A 23,756-nucleotide genomic window follows, 5' to 3' on the forward strand; every position below is an offset into this window, starting at 1 on the left:
AACACAAGTGTACTAACGAAGTTTTCACTAGGCAAAAATGAACACTAGCTAAAGTCCACTATGAAATGCTCGCACTGACCAAGTTTCGCTGGCGAAACTTCCCAGCGTTCAGCTGCCGAGACGTAACTTCGCATTTTGATGAATTAGCGTATACTCTGCAAATTAACGTCTGACAAAGTGGTGTGAAGTGTTGCAGAGGATTTAAATACATTTCATACATGGTGAATAACTTAGGGGCACATTTACTATTGGTCGAATATTGAGGGTTAATTAACCCTCGATATTCGCCTATCGAAGTTAAATCCTTCGTCTTTGAATATCAAAGTCGAAGGAACGAACAAACGTTTCGAAGGATTTTAATCCATCGATCGAACAAAATTCCTTCGATCAGAAATTTGCTAGAAAGCCTATGGGGACCTTCCCCATAGGCTAACATCGATGCTTGGTAGGTTTTAGGTGGTGAAGTAGGAGGTCGAAGTTTTTTTTAAAGAGACAATACTTCGACTATCGAATGTTCGAATAGTCGAAACGATTTTTTGTTTGAATCGTTCGATTCTAATTCGTAGTTGAAGGTCGAAGTAGCCAATTCGATGGTCGAAGTAGCCAAAAAAATAATTCGAAATTCTATTCCTTCACGCGAGCTAAGTAAATGTGCCCCTTAAAGGACCAGTAACATCAAAAAATTTTTGTAAAAAATTCGTTAGTACACAACAAAAAAAAACACATGCACAAATTATACTTTAAAAAAGCAAAGTCTTTATTAAGCAATAACTTACAGAAACTCTGCTTCCTGTCTTCTACAGAAACGGCGAAAGGGCGACCATCCATTGAGCAGTGCTTAATTTCTCCTCCCTGGCTCTCTGCTGCTGGATCCTTCAGCTGACACATTCTGTGCTTTCTGTAGTGCAGCGGCGCTTCCAGCAGGAACTTGAGGCGGATCTGCGGTGCCGGTGTTCCTATGGGCCATGTTCTCTCTATCACTGCTGTAACAGCTCCGGCCCTACCAGATCCCCCTCCGCCCAGGGAGGTGAGTCCGGGTCAGTTCCCTGTAGGGCAGCTGCGTGGCAAGGGGAGAAAGAAGACTTGGAAGGGGGCGCCGAGGTATTTAGGGGGGACCGGAGGTATTTGGGGGTTTGCTGGGACAACCGGTAGCGCGTCCTAGAGCCCTCGCAGCTGCGCGCACCCGCTGCAACTGTTTCTTTCTGGCGCTTCGCAGCTACCGACAAAACTACAAGTCCCACCATGCATCCGCCCCATCTGCTGGGCAGCTTCTCCGAAAGCGTTACCGGCAGTGGGACGCAGGGACTTGTAGTCAGCTGGATGCAGAGCAATGAGAGAGAGAACATGGCCCATAGGAACACCGGCACCGCAGATCCACCTCAAGTTCCTGCTGGAAGCGCCGCTGCACTACAGAAAGCACAGAATGTGTCAGCTGAAGGATCCAGCAGCAGAGAGCCAGGGAGGAGAAATCAAGCACCGCTCAATGGATGGTCGCCCTTTCGCCGTTTCTGTAGAAGACAGGAAGCAGAGTTTCTGTAAGTTATTTCTTAATAAAGACTTTGCTTTTTTAAAGTATAATTTGTGTATGTGTTTTTTTTCGTTGTGTACTAACGAATTTTTTAAAAAAATTTTTTGATGTTACTGGTCCTTTAATCTGTGCAGCCTTATTTTTTTTTTGGCCCATGAGTAAAAACAGCTAATTGAATTGAAATTTGGGCCAGATTCAATTCAGTGAGAAAAAGGTTTTATCACATGAAAACTCACGGACGAGATTGAATTTGAGATGCAATTCAATTCAGAAAAACGTATTTCATGGTTTATCAACGTATTAAACCTATTAAAGTCTATGGGAAAAAAAAATATGAACTAAATTTGAATAAAAGTTTTCTCTCCTTGAATTGAATCTCGTCCATGACTTTTGATGTAATAATAAACCACAATAAACTTTTTCTCACTGAATTGAATCTGGCCCTTGCTTTGATAAAACAGTAGAAGGTAGATGCTGCAGCACTTTCTTATTGTTCTGTGACAGGGTATATTTATTAGCTCAAAAAATGGGCATAGTTAATATTTATTTGTTTAATGCAGAATAAGATCATTGGTAGCAACAAATTAATTCACACTACTGTAATAGAAGCACATTATGTTGCATAGCAAAATGTAACTAATGCTATAAAATAATGATGGGGCACAAACTTGGACAGCAATATTCTTAATTATAATCTAAAATATGAGAGGTGCAATTTAAATCTGATTCCCAATAGCATATCTAATATCTGAATTTTTGTGGTGTTATGGTGCAAATTACTGTGGCCACTGTATTACATTCAGAATGCTCTTTATCTGTATCATGAATACTATCGTACAATAATAACTTGTCTACAAAATCTGACTATACAAATGATGTTTTTTGATGCCGGCGTCCGTTTTTTTACGCCGGCGTCCATTTTTTTATGCTGGCGAATCGCGCAAATTCGCCGTGAATTCGTGCCTGGCGAATAAATTTGCCCATCACTAATGATTTACACTTTAAAAACGCTTTGTAAAAAGTGGCTTCAACTAAATGTAAAATGTGTGTCGTTTCCACTTAGATTTTGCATAACTCATTAATTTCAATTGGAAAAATTCAGATGCCAGATAAATTTCAGGGTAAAAACCCAGCATAAAAAAGGGGTATAAAGTACCAATAGCTGATCACTGCTTTTACACAACATTTTCAAGTGGCGGCTGCTTCTTACTAAACGCATTGATTAACAAGCAATTTTTTATGCAACAATGTGTGGTAACAAAAGCACAACTTGCTGACCAGCAACAACACCACTCATTCTTCTTTAAGCAAAATGAAAGTATTGACCTTATTTAACCAATGGCAAACTTAAATAGACTTTTACAATGCAACATTAGCTGAATTATTAAGGATCAGATATGGCGCATGTAGGACATTCATTATGAACCAGTTTAGAATCCATTCAGCAGGAGGTCACAAACATCCTGTATTATATGTGCAGTCTTTGTATATTCAGGGACCCCCAGGCAAACCAGTTGTACCACTGGTGCAAAAAAAAATAATAATAGATCATCTATTGTCCACTGAGGACATGTAACAAATCTAATGTGTTACACAGGATACCTGTATTACTTGTATTTAGAACCATTTCTGTGCATTTATAATGATTTTACAGTTATCCATCCTCACCAGTTTGAAGTTATGGGATATTCATGCACTAAAACACCCTACTATTTTGGCTGCCACATCAGATTTCAGACAAGTGTTAGGGATAAGGTGGGATAGATTTTGCAAGGGGAATCCGCCCTAAATGCATGATCCGTTGCTATTGAAGCATTGAAAATGAAAAAAAAAGTGGCAAATCATCTCATGTTGGATTGAACATTACCCCAAGTAAAAATATTGTCAACAACTGGGGTATTGATGTATAAATATATGATATTTTTGAGATGCAGCTGAACTAATTACTACAACCACGAACAATGATCTGAGGCACAAGCCCCAATGCCTCCACCCCTCACTCACCTCTGTTGTGCCTGGAGAGGATCCATGGGGATGTAATGCTGGTACAGTGAGTTAAATCAGTTATTAAATTGCCCAAGGTGGTTATTTGCTGCTTCTAATATACTGGTGCCTGAGGCAATGTTCTACTGTAGTCTTATGGCAAAATGAACCTGTGTACTTTAATCATTGTTAACACATTAGCTTTTAAGATTATACAATAAGGGGCTCATTTACTAAGGGTCAAAGTGAATTTTTGGATTCAAAATCTTCGAAGTAATTTTTGGGTACTTCGACCATCGAATAGGCCAAAATTCAATTTGAATTGAAAAAACTTCGACTTCACAAATCTAAGTACTGTCTCTTTAGAAAACTTCGATTTTGACACTTCGCAAACTTAAACCTGCCGAATTGCTGTTTAGCCTATGGGGGACCTCCTATAACCTCTCTGAGTGTTTGGCTAAGTTTTGTAAAATTGTTCGAATCGTATGAATCGAGCAATTTAATTGATCGAACGATTTTTACTTTGAAAAAAATCAAAAAAAATACTTCGACTATCGAAGTATCAAATTCGATGGATGAATTTTGAAGTTTTTTAACTTTGAAATTCGACCCTTAGTAAATGTGCATCTAAATGTTTTATTTTACTGATATGATATTAAGGGGTTTATTATTTTATAAAAAAAAAAAACACGACCAAACTCCAATGCTTGTATTGACCTAATTTATTAAAATAAATCAGATTTTTTTTAGAACTTCTTCCCTGAATTTCTAGATATTTTCAGGTTTTTGTGCTGAAACCCCCAAATTTTTCAGATTTGTGGGATAAACTCAGCGGAACCCTGATATCTCATTGACTTATACAGGACCTCGACAGGTCTGAGATGGCGGATATTTGGATTCGGTCTTTTTGCAGCATCTCAAAAAATTCAACCAAATAAATTCAAGGTTAAGTAAATAACCCCCTGAATATCTGTTTTATATATTAAGGCCAACTGCTTGAATGATACAATGTATTAATATTTTAATAAAGATATGAATTTTGCACTGTTCCCATATTATCTCTGGGCTTCTTCTGCCAAACAAGGCTCGAGCTGCACCGATATTAATTCAAAAATAATGTGACAGTGGGCGTCAGGCAGTTTTTTCATAGGTAATTCACTAATATTGGGACAGAGAGGAGAGTTTTGGAGTGAAATGTTAGAATTATAATCTACAAAGGACTGTAAATAGATGGAATGATAATTCTCACCCCAAAACTCCAAAGGTTTAAATGCCTGGGGGAATTCAACTTAAAAAATGCACCCAAGCATTTGTTATACAAAACCTGAAAAACTTGTTTGTTGTCTTTTACGTGTTTTACCAATCTGCAAGGGAGACAGACAAGAATTCCATCCATTTTTAAAGCACAAAACTATGCATTAAGTGACCTTCTTGTGAATCAACCCAACAGGGTATAAATTAAACTGTTGGCAATAAAAGAGTGCAGTTTAGTGAGCCCCTTATCATATGCCAGGGATTTATTTAAATGCCAGCACCTTCGTCTGTGTAGGTGCTGGCATGTATCATATTTTGATGCGCATGTATCATATTTTGATGCGCTTATATTCAAATACAAAAAAAATTCTAAATTTGACGGAATTATTTCAGCTTCAGTCCACAAACATCCTGTAATATATGTGTAGTCGGTGTATATTTAAAGCCCCCTTCTGGCAAACCAGTAGTGCCACTGCTGCAAAAAGTTGAGTAGCTACTGTTCTGAAGGAAACAATGTCTTGTAATACAGGTATGGGATCCAGTATCTGGAGACCCGTGATCTAGAAAGATACGAATTACGGCCATAGACTCAATTTTATTCAAATAATCCAAATTTTGAAAAATGATTTCCCTTTTCTCCCTTTACATTGTACATTGATCCCAACTAAGATATAATTAATCCTTTAATTTTCCATTAGATTTAAATTATGACGTTCTAAATTACAGAAAGATCCCTCATCCAGAAAACCCCAGGTCCCAAGCATTCTGGAAAACAGGTCCCATAGCTGTATAAGGATATTTGCAAACTCTCGTTACACCTTGCACCTGTATTACTTTATAAACATTATGTATGTATACAGGTGTTTTCTTTGTTCAGGGAAAACTAATAGAGATTGCTGAGCATTTTTCAGCATGAAACCCTGTGCATGATAAGTAGCTTGATGCAGGGTTTCCTTTTATGATTGCCTGAACACAAAGCTCAGAGAGTCATTAATGGGCCCTAAGTAAAAAAGCATTTAAACATTAATTCATTATACCAAATAGGAATATTTTGCCTCCAATAAGACTGGCCTATCTATCGTTCGGAGCTATCTGGAAAACAAGTTTCCAGATGACGAATCCCATGCAGTTTTCTGCATGTGGACTCGTGGATTTCTTTGTTCAAGGCTTGGGCTGAACAATGTTGCAGCACAATGGCCCATTCAGTGATTTTTCTACATTCACCATTTATATATTATTACACTGTTGATTATAACTAGAATAATGTGACAATGGGCAGCATGCAGGTACATCTCGTATTTAATTCTCTGATATCAGGACAGAGTTTTTCCAGCTTAAATTAAATCACAGTTTTTGTTTGAGATGCTAGAATTACAAATTCGAAAATATTGTATATAGATGGAATGATAAAAATTTGGATAATGCTGGCAACCAAACTCAAGAGGCTAAAATGCCGCAGGAATTCCACTTAAAAAAAAAAAGCCAAAGCACCCAAGCATGCGTATATAAGAAAATCCGGTTTGCTTGCTTTAATTTTTATCACTTTGGAGTGAAAAAAATCGCAATGGAGAAAGAAAACAATTCCAAAAGCAGTTTAGCCTTTGTAAAATTCAGGTCTTAGTAGCATCTAACCATGTGACCAACATGACACAAAAAAACTTCTCTTAACTAATGAATCAGGAAGAAACAAGTGCACCACAAAAAACGAATACCTGCCAAAATGTGGAATCTCACCACAAGTCCATGCCTGGCGAAACATTTCACTTATAACTAGTTGAGACATTTTCAAATCCTTCAATAATTAGTGGGTATTTTGTGTCCTCATGGAAAAAGTCCAAAAACGGCCTTATTTAGTCCTTCCAGTGAGACTTTTTTCAAATTCAAATTCTTATAGAAATGGAATCAAACGCCAACAATTTTCCAATCAGTCCCTGTGAAAAAAATCTATAGGCAATTTTATCCATAAATGATATTTAGAGGCCCATTTATCAAAGTTTTTTAAAACTCCCATAAACTCCCAAAAACTCGAATGTCAGGAAGGCTGCAAACATCTCCAAATTGATCCCTAGACCTCTCCCATTGACTTAAACAGCAATTCATCAGGTTTGGCGAGTTGAGTTTGATTTCTTAAAAGGTCAGAGTATGATAAATCTCGAAAATCAAACTGAATTTTTTTAAAAACTCTAATCAAATTTAAATAACTCCCTAGTCGAATTTGACAGTTTTTTGACCCTAAAAAAATTCGAAAGTTTGAATTTCGAATTTTCAATTCGACCCTTGATAAATCTGCCCCTTAATGGAGAGTTGGAACCTTATTTGTTTAATAGTAAATGCTGTTTCACACATTTATTGAAAAGGTGGGATTGGAAAAAGAACATGTAATCACATCTTTGAAATATTTTAACATTTTTGTTAATCGGTTTGCAAATTTGCATTTCATTTTTCCACATTTAGGCCACTTACTGGAACTTTTTTCACAAGGATACAGTCCATGGATTTGGTCTAAAAAACACATTAACATATGCATGTGTGCTGACTTGAACATGCCGAAGGACTACATTACACTGCTTCATTTAAGGAATTCCTGTTTGACAAAGACAATATAAAACTGTATATGGGCTTTGTGTGGGGAATTTGTTTTCACCAGTTCCAAAAGTGTTTCTTGTCTAATGAAGAGCCTCTGTTTGATGCAAGGGTGTGGGGCCATTAGCTTTTAAGATGTTACATTTGCATTGTGACCTGAGCAAGGGAGGTTTATTTCCCCGAGACGTTGAGTTTCATCACATACCAGTCTGTGGCTCAATAAAATTAGCTTAATACCACGATTTATATGATTTTTTTGGGACCAATATATCCAAGAAATGGCTAAAAAAGACACCCTCATATCATCTTTTTATCCATCAAGTAGGTCTGAAAATTTTACTCTGTTTGGGTCAAACATAGAGGGTGATTTTTGTGGTTGTGGGGGCTAAGTAAACATTTTTCACACAAGTTCCTTAACAGGATCCCAAGACCATTTTTATGTGTAATACCCCAAAACATATGATCACTTTACATACATACATTGCCAGCTCCATGTATAATAACTTCAGAACATATGGCAGGTCTATGTAGGGTAGGTTTTATTTAATACGGGGTTAAATTCTCCTTTATAGGAAAAGGAAAGGCTGTATTTAACTACTTCACACCCACTACTTCCTATCAGCAGAAAACTGCACCTGCCCGGGGTTATTCCAGCGAGCACCATAGAGACCATTGTCTCCCTACTTCTTCTTACTTTGCGCAGGTGCACATGAGAAGTAGATCGGAAAGCTGAACTTTAATGAAGAAGTCGGCTATTTCGTTCCACTGCACATGTATCTGCCCCGGGAAATTTAAAGGAAGAGGATCGCTCCGCGGTGCTCACTTGAAGAACCCCCAGACCAATGAAGTTTTCTCCTGATGGGAGCACCGGCTTGTGGTGTGAGGTAAGTATATATAATCATTCACCTTGTGAGCCTTACTTATAGTATTTGGTCTAAAGTTAATTCTCCAGCACAAGCACATTTTCCAGAATATCCCCATATCAGAAGTTTCTCTTTCACCTACGTTTGCCTGAAGGCGTCAAAACCCAGTGCAACAAGCAAACGAGGCCAATCTGACTGGTTCTTTCGCTCTTTATCTGTAAAGTACTTTGTGAGCATTTTGAGGGACAGCAGAGCATTCTTCATAAAAACTGTATTCCAGTAACATAGATACTTGACATGGGGTTTTGTGGTTAAAAAGCTGGAGCAGGACACAGACAACTGCAATATTGCTACAGAGCTTCATTAACGTTTATACAGGAGGTAAGACATTCTTCCACTCTATAGATCTCACACTGTTTCTTTATTATTTTTCCTGTCTCCACTGCAAACTGTCTTGTGACATATTTAAAGGAGAACTAAAGCTTAACTAAAGAAGTAGGCTAGAACTGTTGTACATGATGTTTTGGGATCAAGGCAACCACAGCCCTTTAGCAGTAAAGATCGGTGTCTCCAAAGAGGCCCCAGTAGCTCCTCTATTATGCAGACCACTGCACATGCTCTGTGCTCCTGTCACTTACTGAGCTTAGTGACCCACTCACAATATACAGAACACATAGAATAGAAATGTCACAATATAAGGCTGATTAGTAATTAATACAGATAATTACTACGACAGCACAGAAACCAGTGCAACTAGCATCAGAATTTAATAATGAGCCCTGCAGCATCAGTTGATATTACAGACCAACCTCATTGTCTGCTTGATAATTTACGACGACCCCTCAGCTTAGTTCTCAACAGCTGCTCAGAGCCCACTGAGCATGTGAGTGTTACAGACACTTTCCAAGATGGTGACCCCCTGTGACAAGTTTGGAGTCCTGGATCATTGCTGCTATTGAAAAGCTGAACCTTTAGGCTGGTGCAATAAATTCAGTACATAAAATATGAAACTTTTAGCCACATTCATTTATAGGGTTTAAGAAAGTATACAAAAGGGAGAAGCAATTTAAGAAAGAACAGAATTTCAGGAAGGATAAAGTAAATTAAGGATTATGTCATGGAAGGAGATGAGTAGCTAGAAGAATAGGTTTCATTGTTTCACCTGGTACTGCTGGAATATATCATGAACATTTGTTGTTAAATACAGAGATTGAAATATTTCATTACTGTATATTACTTCAAAGTACTGCATATGCTGTTATTTGGAATTTTTTGTGACTATGTATATGATATCTGGAAACCCATGGTCCAGAATGTCCAAAGGGCGAAGTGGCTAACGTTGGTGAAAATTTGCCAGCGTGACGTAATTTTGGCACTTCGCCGATTTACTAACGGTAGCTAGTGTAAATTCGCTGGCGTAATTTCGCCAAGGAGATAGACTCTGGTGCAACTTTGCACTCTAATGCCAGGCGAAATTTCGGTCTGGCGGCAGAACGTTACTACGCAAATTCACTACGTTTTTGATTTTACTGACCGTTACCTCTATCGCCAGACTTGCCTTCGCCACCTCAGACCAGGTGAAGTGCAATAGAGTAGATAGGAATTCCTCAAAAAAAAGTTGAAAACTTTTCTAAGTCCAAAAAAAGCTGGCATTTTTTCCTATTTAAAGGGTGATAGACTGAAAAAGATCTTAATTTTTTTTGGGGTACCCTCCTTCCCCCCTACATCTGCTAACATATGGCACCTAAACTATACTGGGGGCACATGTGTAGGGCAATATAACAACTTTAGATAATTTTATTAAGGTTCCCTGGCCTTGTGTAATGTAATGTATTTGCTGCAGCATATACGGCCATTGTACTTTAACTGCACGCCGCATGCTAATTAGCCAACGCTAGCGTAACTTCAAACTGCTGAGCGTAATTTCGATGGCGTAGTTTCACCAGCGTTCGGTACCCTGTGCGCAACTTCGGATCTTCGTGAATTAGCGTTGTCCAGGCGAATTTACGCCTGGCGATGTGCGAATTTTCGGCGGTTAGTGAATTTGCCCCATAGAGTCTATTTTAAGTCTATAAATTCTTGTTTCTAAAAATGATTTCCATTTCCTTGTAATTGTTGGTAACTAAGCTGCATAAATCCTTATTGTAGGCAAAACAATGCTATTGATTTAAGGTATGGTGATGAAAATCACAGATTCCTTAATCTATAAAACCGCAGCATTGTCTGAGCATTCTGGATAATAGATCTAATACTCTAAATATACATTAAAACCATTATTTCCATATGTCATGTATATTCCAAAATGCAACCATACCAAATCAAATTCATTTTCTTGCCTCCTAAACTATCTTTCTCTTAGTCTCCTACATCTGCCTATCCATAAATAATCCTTGTTGTATCCATTCGCATTAAATAGAATCCTTAAAATATGTATACAATTGCATAACAATTTATCAGTAAATTATATAAAACATGAGTATTATTATAATTATAGAGCATAAAATTTTGTCTAATAAGCAAAAAGCAATTAATTTGTAACAAACTACAGGTATAGGATCCGTTATCCTGAAGATCATTATCCACAAAGCTCAGAATTACGGAATACCTGTCTCCCATAGACGCCATTTTATATAAATAATCCAATTAATTGATTTCCTTTTTCTCTGTAATAATAAAACAGTACCTTGTACTTGTTCCAAACTAAGATATAATTAATGCTTATTGGAAGCAAATTTTCTAGTAGACTTAAGGTTTGAAGATCCATTATCCAGAAAGCCTCAGGTTCCGAGAATTCTGTACAACAGGTCCAATTCAGAAGTCCAAAAAGGCTTCCCTCCTCTATGTGGTGTAACTAGATACTACGGGGCCCCACAGAAAATTAAATTTCAAACCCCAAAATATTGAAAAGTTGGCCTAGCCAACCAAGATATATTAAAATTTCTCATTAATTAGTGCTTCACTGGGGCCCCTACACTCCTGGGCCCCCTGCAACTGCAGGGTCTACTTCCTCTGTAGTTATGCCCCTGCCTCCTCTCAGGACGGGGTTGAATGAATGGGCAACAATTGCAGAGGCAAAGTGTGTTGCTTGCAGTTAATGTTGTACAACAAAATATATCCTGCTTAGCTTCTTTTTGACTGTAAGCAACATATCACTGACTAATCTCCTAGAATTTTATCTCCACCCACTGCATTCCATCCTCAATGCTGCTGCCCACATTGTCTCACCTGCAGCTAAATCAGTCTCCACCACCTCACTGCTAAAGTATCTCTCCTGGCTCGCGGTCAAGTGGTACGTAACTATAACATTCTTATTCTGGCCTTCAGAGCCCTATATTCTTCTGTATATACAGTATCTACTTTCATCTGTCCATACATTCCCTACCAGGTCCTTCACTCAGCTTAGGACAATCTACTAAACATATAGTTCACCAGTGTAGTCAAGCATAAAACGTTTCTTGCTCATTGCACCACAACTCCAGATGCTCTACCACCATTAGGAAAAGTTCCCATACTAACACTTTTCTCAAAGCTCATCAAATATCACCTTCTAGAGAAAGCATTTAACTAGTCTTCCTCTGCAGCAACACACCCTTGACCTTAGCACTTCTTCCCGAGCCCTTTCTGTTTTAGTCTCTTCTAATAGATTTTAAGCCCTTTGATGCAGGAACCTAGCCCCAACTGTAAATTGAAATGATGAACTTGAGTATTTATAATAACAATTCCACTTTTGTGTTTACACCTTATAAAGCATTGTGTACAAACATGTCTGTTTTCTGGGTATCATGTCTTGCTGACAATCCGTATATGCCCAATGAATCTGCAGGGGTAATAGTTCCTCCAAACTTGCATTCCTTCTATATCTGTAGCTTCCTATTTCCCATCTTTGATAATTCAACATGTTTATGTACAGTTGACCATTGTGGTATTAATCGAGAACTGGGACCCAATATACAGTATTTATACCCAAAACCTGTTCTGGTTAGTTGCAGATCGTACTCTAGACTCTCAATAGAGACAGTATATCCAAAGACCCATCATTTGATTTGCTATATAGTAGGGATGCACCGAAACCACTATTTTGGATTCAGCCAAACCCCCCGAATCCTTTGCGAAAGATTCTGCTGAATAACGAACCGAATCCGAACCCTAATTTGCATATGCATATTAGGGGTGGAAGGGGAAAACATTTTTTACTTCCTTGTTTTGTGACAAAAAGTCACACGATTTCCCTCCCCGGCCCTAATTTGCATATGCAAATTCAGATTTGGTTCAAGGATTTGGCCGAATCCTAATCCTGCTGAAAAAGGCAGAATCCTGGCCGAATCCCGAACCGAATCCTGGATTCGGTGCATCCCGGATTCGGTGCATCCCTACTATATAGAATCAGTTGGGTAATCCCTTTGAAACAAAAATGTATTCATAACCTAATGCTTCTTATTTCTTTTATTTACCTAATGGTAATTCTAGTCGTTTGTTTGGAAGTGAATATAAATGATGATCTTAGATGATTTCTCCTACAGTAACATATAAGATGTATACATTTGGTAAATTTTGGTTTGTACATTTTTCTAAATTTAATCTTAGTATAGTGTAACACCAAGAAAATGGATGCAGTTCTTATTATAACGCAAAGGGGGCTTGACATTTATATGAAATACATTAAGGGCATTAGCAAATTAAAGGAGACATTTTGTGTAAAAAATAAGAATGTATCAGTGCATTATACTCATTTAGATGTCTCTTTATGGTTGTTCTAAACAACTGAAAAAAAGTCTGTTCTCGAATTTAAAATACATTTTGTACAATGTTCAGTGGGAAGGACAAACGACTGTTCAGCGCAGATTTCTTTAAAGCCTATAATTATTGCTTAAAGGAGAACTAAATCATAACTAAAGAAATATGCTAGAAATGTTGTACATTATGTTTTGGGCTTCTGTACCAGCCCAAGGCAACCACAGCCCTTTAGCAGGGAAGATATGTGTCTCCAAAGATGCCCCAGTAGCTCCCCATCTTCTTTTATGCAGACCACTGCACATGCTCTGTGCTACTGTCACTTACTGAGCTTAGGGACCCACTCACAATATACAGTACACATAGAATAGAAATGTCACAATATAAGCCTGATTATAAATAAATACAGATAATTAGCCTAGTCCTGTCCCTACTGACTATGCCTTACCTTGTGAACTTTTTCATCTCCAATTTGTATCTGTATGTTAGCCTCCCATCCAGTTAGACTGTAAGCTCTACAGGGCAGGGGCCTCCTTCCCACTATGTTACCACATAGCTCTTAAGCTCTTTGTCCTATGATTCTGTATATATTTATTATGTAATTGGTCTCCCCCATATATACTTATATATATATTGTACTTTTTATGCACTGTACAGCGCTGCGGCTCCTTAGCTGCGCTTTGCAAATAAAGTTACACATAATTACTACATGGCAGCACAGAAACCAGTGCAATTAGCATCATAATTTAATAATCAGTCCTGTAGCATCAGCTGATATAACAGGACAACCTCATTTTCTGCTAGATAATTTATGATGACCCCTAAGCTTAGCTTCTCAACAGCTGCTCAGAGCCCACTGAGCATGTGAGTGTTGCAGACACTTTGCAAGATGGGGACTCCCTGTGACAAGTTTGAAGTCCTGAATCATTGCTGCTATTGACAAGCTGAAACTTTAGGCTGGTGCAATAAGTTCAGTATATAAAATATGGCATTTTTAGTCACATACACTTTTAGGATTAAGTTTTCCTTTAAGTGGAATCCATGTATAGAGACTTTGCACATCGATAGTTACCAGAAATTCACATTTTTAAAAAGCATGCTTTTAATCACCCGTAAAAGTTGAAAGTAACCTGTTGACATGTACTGCATTAGTTAACCTAGGCTGTAGCACCATGTTTATGTTTGGCTATAAATTCAGTTAATAAGCCCCTGGCTGATACCATTGGTCTATCTCGGATACGTACCATGAATTTATGTATATTAGGGAAAGCATATATTACGGGTCTTACAACAAAGTAACTGTTTAGCAAACATACGTGATATTTAACTAAAATGTAGATAATGGAAGGAAAAGAGTCAAAATGTAACTGCACTGGAAATATAGCGAAATATTAAATTATTCATTAAAACAGGAAATCTTTGAAATAACATTTTGAAAAAGCTGCAATTGGTCAAACTGTTTTATTTTAACATCTTTGTGCTAAGATATATCTGTGTTTGTTTCAGGAGTAACCATTTCCATAACACTATGGGCGGATGTTCTTCATGTCAGTGTCTGAAGGAAAAGTGTGACCCCCGGTGGTTGATCTTGTTTGTGATTGCAGTGGCTATGATTGTTGATTGCATTCTGTTCACTGTTGTAGGTATGTTTCCATGTGTTTTAGGTATGTACACAACTTGTAATAACTCTGCATAAAGCACCTTTTTATACGTAGTCATTTATTTCCTACTGGTCTAGAACTAAATGATAAAATGTGGGTATAATTTCCCCCTATTTAAGACATGACGCTTGCCCTTAGTTATTCTTGCACCTGATACGCATGTGCCTAATATGTTTATAGTGTCCAATGTGAGCATTGAAGCAAACTAGAGCACTGTACTCACCATCAGTCTTGACTAGGAAGTGAGCAAGGGTCAAGGTGGGCAAGTGTCTGGATCTCTCTTCGCTAAAAGGCTTAGTGATACCTCTCTGGTCTGTGGGTCACCTTCCCCACAAGGATTGGAAGACCCCATTGTCCCAATCCCTGCCGCCAAATGGCACTTCAAGGGTAAGGGAACCATCTATGAACCCAAAGGTTCCAACAATTGCACCCACAAGGGGATCAAGGTTCGGGAGTGGGGTAGGAGTTTAATGGCCACCCCCCCTAGATCTTGAGCAACCAGACCATAAGAGCCAGGAGCACCTTGATCCAAAAGAAAAAAATCACAAAAAAAGAATGATATAGAAAAGCTTGTTTCTTTTGCAGCTCCAATCGCCCCAGCTATTCTCTACGACACTGAGTATGGGAAAAGAAACACAACATTTCAGAACTCCTCCACTTCTTATGCTGTTTCCAGCTATGCCCTCCTTCCAGAAAGCTCAAGTAGAAAACCTTACCTTGACCAGATCATTAACACTACAGAGAGACCTGGAAATAAAGGGGAGTGCTATAAGGGGAAGGAATATATACATAATGAAAACGTGAGAGTGGGACTTCTCCTGGCAATTAAAGCCATAATGCAGCTTCTGACAAACCCCATAGTGGGTAAACTCATTAACAGGTAAATACATGTAATAATAATTAGCTGAGTTTTGTAATGCATACTCTTTATTCTAAATGCATAATTGGGGACTACACTACTTTTGATTGAGATAACAAGTTGTACTGAAAAAAGAAAAAACTTAAAGTTACTCCCTTCATTTACCTCTACTCTTTTCCCCTTAGAACTGGATATGATGCCCCATTGTTTTGGGGCTTTCTTATTGTGTTCTTATCCTCTCTTAGTAAGTATTTTTTCATCTTCACCTTTTAACCCCACATATCCCAATAAAACTGATCCCAGATATTGAAGTTTCCACGGATGAGTGAAAGTGGATATTCACAAAAAAAAAACCCTGACAGTTTAAAACCTCAATAATCAGTCCTCCATATGCTGACCTGTAATTACACTTTCATTCATATTCTATATTTTGTCTATATATTTTCATATTTGTCTATATATAAGTGATGCATCTTTGTATTTTGCAGTGTTTGCCTTTTCCAATTCATATGCTCTCCTTTGTGTGGCCAGGGGGATACAGGGCATTGGATCATCCTTCACTACAGTGCCTGGTAAAATATTTCTATTATATGATTATAGGACAATTTACCTACAGTATTAATGACATGCACAAAACTATACAATTAGCTGAATGAAGTGTGTCTTACTAACCAAAAAGTTTCACATACCGAGGACCTTGGGAAAACTTTGGACAAACCTTTCCAACCAAATGAATTACAATACGAATAGAAAATTCTATTCTAACAATGCCACATTGGGATATCTTTAAAACCTGACAGAGGCTGCACTTCTCTCCCACTTATTTTTACATCTGATGACATTGGCCAAAGAAGAGGGTCATGATCAGATCTTTCAGATTCTAATCATTTCATATGTGGGCCATGAACCTGACAATAACATCTACAAATTAGCTAGCAAGCTTTTCATCAGATATACCTTGTTTGTCATCACAGATTAAAAACAACAATGTGACATTGCCTTAGGATGAAATACTCTTTAAAAAATATATTATATGCCAATGATTTTGTAAAGGCTCACTTGAAAAGCTGGTGAGTCCCAAAATACAGCTTATTCCTGGGGTGAAGTGTTGTGGGGGATTGTTTTATTTGTAATAATATATGCAACATAAAAGTTTGCAAAAATAACTGTAATAGTGAAGGTAGTTTATAGTATGATAAGTATTGGACCTGGTTAATAAAAAGAAAAGTTGAGTATTGGACTGCAGAATTAGACCAAGCTCATTAGAAGGACTCCAAGGATCAAGAAATAAAATGTTTATATTTCATTCTAGAACATTATAATATTTCTGCTTTGTGGTGTAATTGAATATAACTGTCCCCTCAGCTTTGGGCATGCTGGCACAAGTGTATCCAGATGATGCTGAACGAGGGAGAGCAATGGGTATAGCCATGAGTGGTGTTGCCATTGGACTACTTGGTAAGTTCTGTAAATAAAAAAATATCAGAGAAAATTCTAATTCTTACCTAATCCAAGAAAAGTGTGATAACCTCCCCACCAATTTCTGTAGTCAAGAAAACTAAAGTCCTGTGATTTTAAGGGTTCAGATTTGGTTCAGTTGGGTACTTGGATTTGACTAAATCTAAATCCTGATGAAAAAGGCTCAGATTCAACCAAATCCTTAACCAAATATTGGATTCAGTGCATTCCTAATTCTAATCTTTACCAAAAAGATAGTCATTGCCTGGCTGGTACATCAAGTGCTACAAATCTCTACTGTAAGAATGAAACCTCCTCCACTGCCCTTGCCATTTCCTTTCTAAGTTGTTTGAAGTACGTTCTCTTTTAATATAAATATAATATATTTACATTTGTATCTAAAAGCACTAAATAAATTGGTAAAGCATTATTTTTTGAGTGAGTGAGTGCAACAAAATACAGAGAGTTTTGTTCACCTACTATATCTCTGCAATATTTAGTCTCAATCATTTGTAGGTCTTACACATTGTCTATCTCTGCAGCGGGGGCTCCCTTCGGTTCTGCCATGTATGAGTTTGTTGGAAAGACTTCTCCATTTCTGGTTATTGCAGCCATGGCTCTTCTAAATGGAGGTAAGAAGAGATAGGAAAATAAGTGATATAATGCCAGGATAGTTGATGGTCATGGCTCCATACCCTGCCTTCCCAAGTGAACATGGCTTGAATATCTGAAAAGACAGCACTATTATGTAATTCCCATTGACATTAATAAGGGAAAATTGTCTCCATGTTTCATGTGAGAAAAAATGTTGCGGTTACACCTTACACTACATTTATTTAATTTTGGACCCCAAATATAGTAGTGATTACTACTAAGGATTTAATTGTTCGAACGATTTTACTTTGACCGCAGGATACCCAAATTCGCTGGAAAAAACTTCGGCTTCGAAGTCAAAGTATTTTGATTCGATGGTCGAATTTCGAAGTATTTTTAACTTTGAAATTCGACCCTTAATAAATCTGCCCCTTAGTGTGCTTCAGCAGAATTCTGAACTAAAAAGAACAAACAGATGTTTTTATATTTAATTTTTAAATCTGATATAGGACTAGACATGTCAGTTTCTCAGGTGCCCTCAGCCATGTCACTTGTGCTCTGATAAACTGATGACCTGAGATGGCTGCCTACACACAAATTTTTCAGATAAAAAATTACACTTTTTTTCAGGAATAAAATGTTATATAGTGAGTAACATGTAAAGTAAAGAGTATAATTTAGAAATAAAAGCTACACCATGAAAACAGAATCCAATTTATTACTTCTATTATTCTATTAGCCGTCTAGCAACTTCCTATGGCAGTGATGACTATAAACTATATGTTTTAGAAGTAGTATTAGCTATCTAATACTACTATATATGTGATGGGTATCTAATAACCCTAATGGCATTACCTTGTCTCTCTGTCCCTAGCACTCCAGCTTTGTGTACTTCGGCCTACAAAGTTATCCCCAACAGTAAGTATCTGCACTTATGATTACCTGCTATCAGTAGGTTTTAAAGGAACAAAAGAAATAGATTAGACCTGTTTTTAAACACACTTTCTTTTTTACATAGGCTATTCCTCCCACACCCTACAAAAATCTTCTCTTGGACCCTTACATTATGGTGACTGCAGGTGAGAACGGGTCAGTTTTACCCAATAGAGCTTTTGCTGAACATACTTTTTGCCTATTGTTAATTAAGACAAATTTCTGTTTTGTTATTTGTTAGCTAAAGGGATACTGTCATGGGAAGAAAACATTTTCCAAAATGAATCAATTAATATTGATAGTGCTGCTCCAGCAGAATTCTGCACTGAAATCCATTTCTCGAAAACTGATTTTTTTATATTCAATTTTGAAAATCTGACATGCGGCTAGACATATTGTCAATTTCCCAGCTGCCCCAAGTCCTGTGACTTGTGCTCTGATAAACTTCAATCACTCTTTACTGCTGTACTGCAAGTTGGAGTGATATCTTCCCCTCCCTCCCCCCCAGCAGCCAAACAAAAGAACAATGGGAAGGTAACCAGATAACAGCTCCCTAACACAAGATAACAGCTGCCTGGTAGATCTAAGAACAGCACTTCTCTCCTAAAGTGCAGGCACAAGTCACATGACCAGGGGCAGCTAGGAAATTGACAAAATGTCTAGCCCCATGTCAGATTTCAAAATTGAATATAAAAAAATCTGTTTGCTCTTTTGAGAAATGGATTTCAGTACAGAATGTGTTTTGAAAAAAACATGTTTTCCGATGACAGGATCCCTTAAACAAGGCAAATAGAGAAACTGAGACTGGTTTTAGTTTCCAACATCCTGGTTCTTGCAAGCAGATGCGGGTGGAAGATTACCAACCATAGACTGAGAATAAGTTTTGCCTCCCCACAAAGATATCAATTGCTATATATACATATATAATTATGAATTTGTCAATGCAATGCTTTCTACTGGTAGCCTTCCCAAATAAAATTTCCTCCTCCTATGTTACCACTGCAACGATAAAACCCCCTGCATACTAGGCTTCTGCTTATCTGAGGGGCTTCAATATATAACTCAGCTGATTACAGAGTTGTAGTAAGTGTAACAACAAAACAATGATCTGTTAATTTTGCTCATGGTAAAAAAGGTGTATATACTGTAGGTAAATACTGTTCATTTAAACATTCCAAATGGAAAAGGCAGAATTGGTGGGAGTGGGGAGGGGATAATAAGCAATCTGTTAGTAATATATTGATTATATATTTCCTTCAAGTTTCAAAACAATTGCTCAATATTGAATGTCTTTAATTGATATTTTGTGTAATTTGTGCTGAGCCTCACTTGTTTTTCTTCACTAGTGGGTCTCTGTATTGCTAATTTTACCTTTGGAATGCTGGAACCAACTATACCCATTAGAATGATGGAAATCATGTGCGCCCCCCGCTATCAACTTGGTATGTTCTCATCTGTTTAGTCTGACAATGGATGGATACGGTTCTTATTTTTGCAAGGTTATTACCCATTTCTTGCATTCTTGTGGGTTGCTAGGGTAAACAGTACCATAGCAACCAGACATCTGCTGTAGAGCTGCTGAAAAGAAAGCCAAAAAATTCGAAAAACATAAAAAATAAAAAAATAAAACCAATTGCATATAGACTTAGAATATGAAAGTTGACATCCTTTAAGTGTTTGTTTACACATTTTCAAAATCGAAATTCTCTAAATTCAATCACAGTTATACCTTAAAACATTTTTCCTTGATCGCTAGCATATTTCTTATTCTCAAATCGTGAGAGTTCATGGACAAGCTACGGCATACATATTACACTAACATAATTGTAGTGGTAAGGAATAAAAAAGTGAGGCTAGGAACAACAAGAAAATGTACCAGCATTTTTCTGCTCTTATTTTGTGACTCCCCATACTCACATGACCTATCCCAAAATTGAAAACACGGTAATTCTGACTGGCATGACATTAACGATCAACGGATCACTGTACTTTTTGTTTATGGGAAAAATCTTTGCTGAGGCAGGAATAATCTTATTAACAAAGCCTGTTTTCCCTTGAGCATATGAACTTAATTTGTATATTCCTATTTTTCAATAGGGCTTGCTTTCCTTCCTTCTGTGATCACATATTTCATTGGTCTGAATGTTTTTGGGGGGCTTGCACAAAAAATTGGGAGGTAAGGTATATGAAAAACTAAAAGCAGCCCTACTATACTTTATCGTTTTATTAGCCAATTAGTGACCTGATTTTCTTCCATTTTACAGATGGCTATGCATTATGCTTGGGTTGATAATTCTAGGAATCAGTACCCTGTTTGTAAGTACCAATCTCCCTCTTTATCCTTTCCTTTTTCCCCTAAAAATAGGGGTCACCGACCCAAGCATTCCATGTCTATTTTAGACATAAAGAGGTTGGTTTATTAATAGGGATGCACCAAATCCAGGATTTGGTTTGGGATTCAGCCAGGATTCAGCCTTTTTCAGCAGGATTCAGATTCAGTCAGATCCTTGTGCCTGGCCGAACCTAATCCAATCATATGCAAATTAGAGGCTGAAAGGGAAATAACTTAGCTTTTTGTCATAAAACAAGGAAGTAAAAAATGTTTTTTCCACTTTTTCCGCTTCCTGTTCCTAATTTGCATATGCTAATTAGGATTTGGATTCGGTTTGGTATCCGCCCACAACTTTCATGAATGATTCAAGGTTTCGGACGAATCCCATAGTGGATTCAGTGCATCCCTATTTATTCATTTTTAAATTCAAGGTTTTTCTAGCTGTGCTTACAAATAAAAAAGATCTTAACTATATTCATTCTCAATTTTTTTTCTTAATTTCTAGCATATTTGCAAATAACTTGAATCATATTTTATCATAGATAGAAACTTGGCTGCATGAAAAATCTTATTTTTTCATGCATTCTTACAAATTCAATTGTTAAAAAAAAAAATAAAACAATAAAATAGCTAGAATATTGAAAATATATTTCCCAGTGACTTCTATATAAGCTTGCCTGGTAAATCTCAGAAATAGACCCTTTATGCTTTCAGAGCACATATGAAAAGTTTATCCTAATCTTAATCTAGTACAATAGCCATATGGAGTATTTTGTTGTTTATATAATGCTGCTTCCTTGTTTTTCCATGTTTTCTTTTTTAGATGCCTTTAGCAGTTAATATTTACGGACTCATTGGACCTACTGCTGCGCTTGGATTTGGCTTTGGATTGATGGAGACATCAGTTATGCCACTCATGGCACAGCTGGTAGATTTACGGCACACTTCCGACTATGGAGGCATCTACGCCATCGCTGATATCGCTCTTTGTATTGGTTATGCACTGGGTATGTAACCATGTAGATCTACAGCCGTGTGTTATTACTCAAAGTTCATAAAACACGTATAAATTTCCTTTTAAAGTAGGGGATTGTATTCAAAAAATAGAAAATTTCATAGGTATAATTTATTGTATTGGACTACTTCTTCTGACTTACAGATGGAACCATCAATATTGGTTCTTACACCAGAGTATTGGTAATGCTGTCAGCAGTCCAGCCATACATCGCAATAGATCATATCCCCTGTACAATACATTTGAATATCCTGCAAGACCCCAATATAAGTGTAATAAAAGATATTGAATAACATTTGGGGGGCAAAAATAAACTCAGGACTTTTCCAAAGACTAGCATTTTGATACATTTCCTGTATTTTCAAAAACCCTTCATCATGGATACCTGTTATTTTTGGCCCATGAGTGAAAATGGCTCAAATATGTAGAACACATTGGGAAGACAAATGGGAGATGGGATGAATGAAAAGAACAGTACTATGTTTTTCCTAAGAAATGGCAAGTAAAATGGCAAACTGCCACATTTAACCAGGCTAACCTTTGATTCATATACAGATACAGTTTCAATAATGACATGGGCTTAGTAGAGAAAGATGCTGTGGCACTTTCTTTTTGTAATGTAAAAAGGTTAGGTCAAAAAACAAGCAAAATGTTGGGCTTACTCGGGTTTAAATTTTTAACTTTCTGACCTTTTAGGGCCGTCGTGTGGAGGAGCCATTGCCAAGACCCTTGGATTCACCTGGCTAGCGATAATATTGGGTATATTAAACATTGCTTATGCCCCTCTACTCTTTTTACTGCGCAACCCACCTGGCAAAGAAGAGACAATGGTAAGACAACTAGGTTACATTGTACTTACAGGTCTATTTATCAAGTTTTATGCAATGATTTATATTTTAAAAACCATGTAAAAAGCATAAAAAAAGTGGTATTAAAGCACTTCCGACCTTGCATAAGCCATTAACACATATAGAAAAAATTCAGATGGCAGATAAATTCCCGGGTAAAAAAACTGAATCAAATGGGGTATAATGTACCATCACATCATTTACAAGTGGCAGCTGCTTCTTACACTTGAAATCCATGTGATTGCTCAAAAGCAATATAATTAAAACATTTTTATGTGATGATTGGTGTATTTGAATAAACAGCATGGTATCTTTTTTCAGAATAAGTGATTGTATGAGCCAAATTAAATTTCATTGTGTCTTTCAGCCTGTGCTAAGCCAAGAGGAGAAACAAGAGGAGGAAGACTTGTGACATCTTTCCAAATATGTGACACTATTGATGAGGAGATGGCCTCTAACACGGGCACAACCTACTGGCCAACAACAAGAGCACTCATTCTTCTTTAAGCAGAATGAAAGGATTGTGCCTTATTTAAACAATGGCAAGCTTCAATGGGCTTGTGCAATGCAACAGAGGCTAATTTATTCAGTATTAGGTCTATTATGGACCACCATTTTTTTTATAAACAAGCATTTTGTGAAATCATATATTGTTAAGATTTTTCTTACTCGTGTGCTGTTTAGAGAGTACATCTTTTTGTGGACCTCCACAATTTCTGCTTTGCCTTACATAGACTACCTCCTTACATAGTCTTCCTCCTGGTGAGGAACAGTAATGGAAATGGTTCACCTAGTCTGATGTGGAGCAGAACATGGGATATGAAATATATTACTGACTGTTCCATAAAGGTATGAAGAAAACTGTTGGGATACAAGAGTTTACCAAGCCTCCTTGCTAGAGATTTATTTATTTTCGGGAGATGTTGACATATATCATTTCTTGATTTAACTCTGTTGTGCTTGATAGGATGATGTTGCAGCACAATGACCACCACCGCGACTTTTCAATCTCTTCATTCTAGAAATCACCATACATAAATTATAACAAGAATAATGAGGTAATAGGTGTTACACAGTTATGTCTCATATTTAATTCACCAATATCAGGAAAGAC

The 23,756-nt window shown here is 37.2% G+C and overlaps 1 protein-coding gene across 2 annotated transcripts in view; it reads left to right on the forward strand.

Moving 5' to 3' along the window:
• The window catches only part of LOC108712707 (chromaffin granule amine transporter), a 30,142-nt gene extending 6,475 nt beyond the window's left edge, over window positions 1–23,667 (forward strand). Inside the window, exons 1-15 of one of the 2 annotated variants that reach the window (XM_018255063.2) lie at window positions 11,441–11,500; window positions 14,449–14,585; window positions 15,189–15,483; window positions 15,648–15,706; window positions 15,951–16,034; window positions 16,828–16,920; window positions 17,463–17,552; window positions 18,389–18,432; window positions 18,533–18,593; window positions 19,794–19,889; window positions 20,545–20,623; window positions 20,712–20,763; window positions 21,603–21,786; window positions 22,491–22,624; window positions 23,010–23,667. In XM_018255063.2, coding sequence (XP_018110552.1) covers window positions 14,471–14,585; window positions 15,189–15,483; window positions 15,648–15,706; window positions 15,951–16,034; window positions 16,828–16,920; window positions 17,463–17,552; window positions 18,389–18,432; window positions 18,533–18,593; window positions 19,794–19,889; window positions 20,545–20,623; window positions 20,712–20,763; window positions 21,603–21,786; window positions 22,491–22,624; window positions 23,010–23,054 — 1,431 coding nt within the window. In that variant the 5' untranslated portion in view covers window positions 11,441–11,500; window positions 14,449–14,470 and the 3' untranslated portion in view covers window positions 23,055–23,667. Of the gene's footprint in view, window positions 1–11,440; window positions 11,501–14,448; window positions 14,586–15,188; window positions 15,484–15,647; window positions 15,707–15,950; window positions 16,035–16,827; window positions 16,921–17,462; window positions 17,553–18,388; window positions 18,433–18,532; window positions 18,594–19,793; window positions 19,890–20,544; window positions 20,624–20,711; window positions 20,764–21,602; window positions 21,787–22,490; window positions 22,625–23,009 lie in introns of those variants that run through there. The other variant, XM_041588104.1, reaches the window with a different exon arrangement.
• The last annotated feature ends 89 nt before the right edge of the window (window positions 23,668–23,756 follow it).

This window comes from Xenopus laevis, chromosome 3S, assembly GCF_017654675.1.
Source record: "Xenopus laevis strain J_2021 chromosome 3S, Xenopus_laevis_v10.1, whole genome shotgun sequence".
Lineage (NCBI taxonomy): Eukaryota > Metazoa > Chordata > Amphibia > Anura > Pipidae > Xenopus > Xenopus laevis.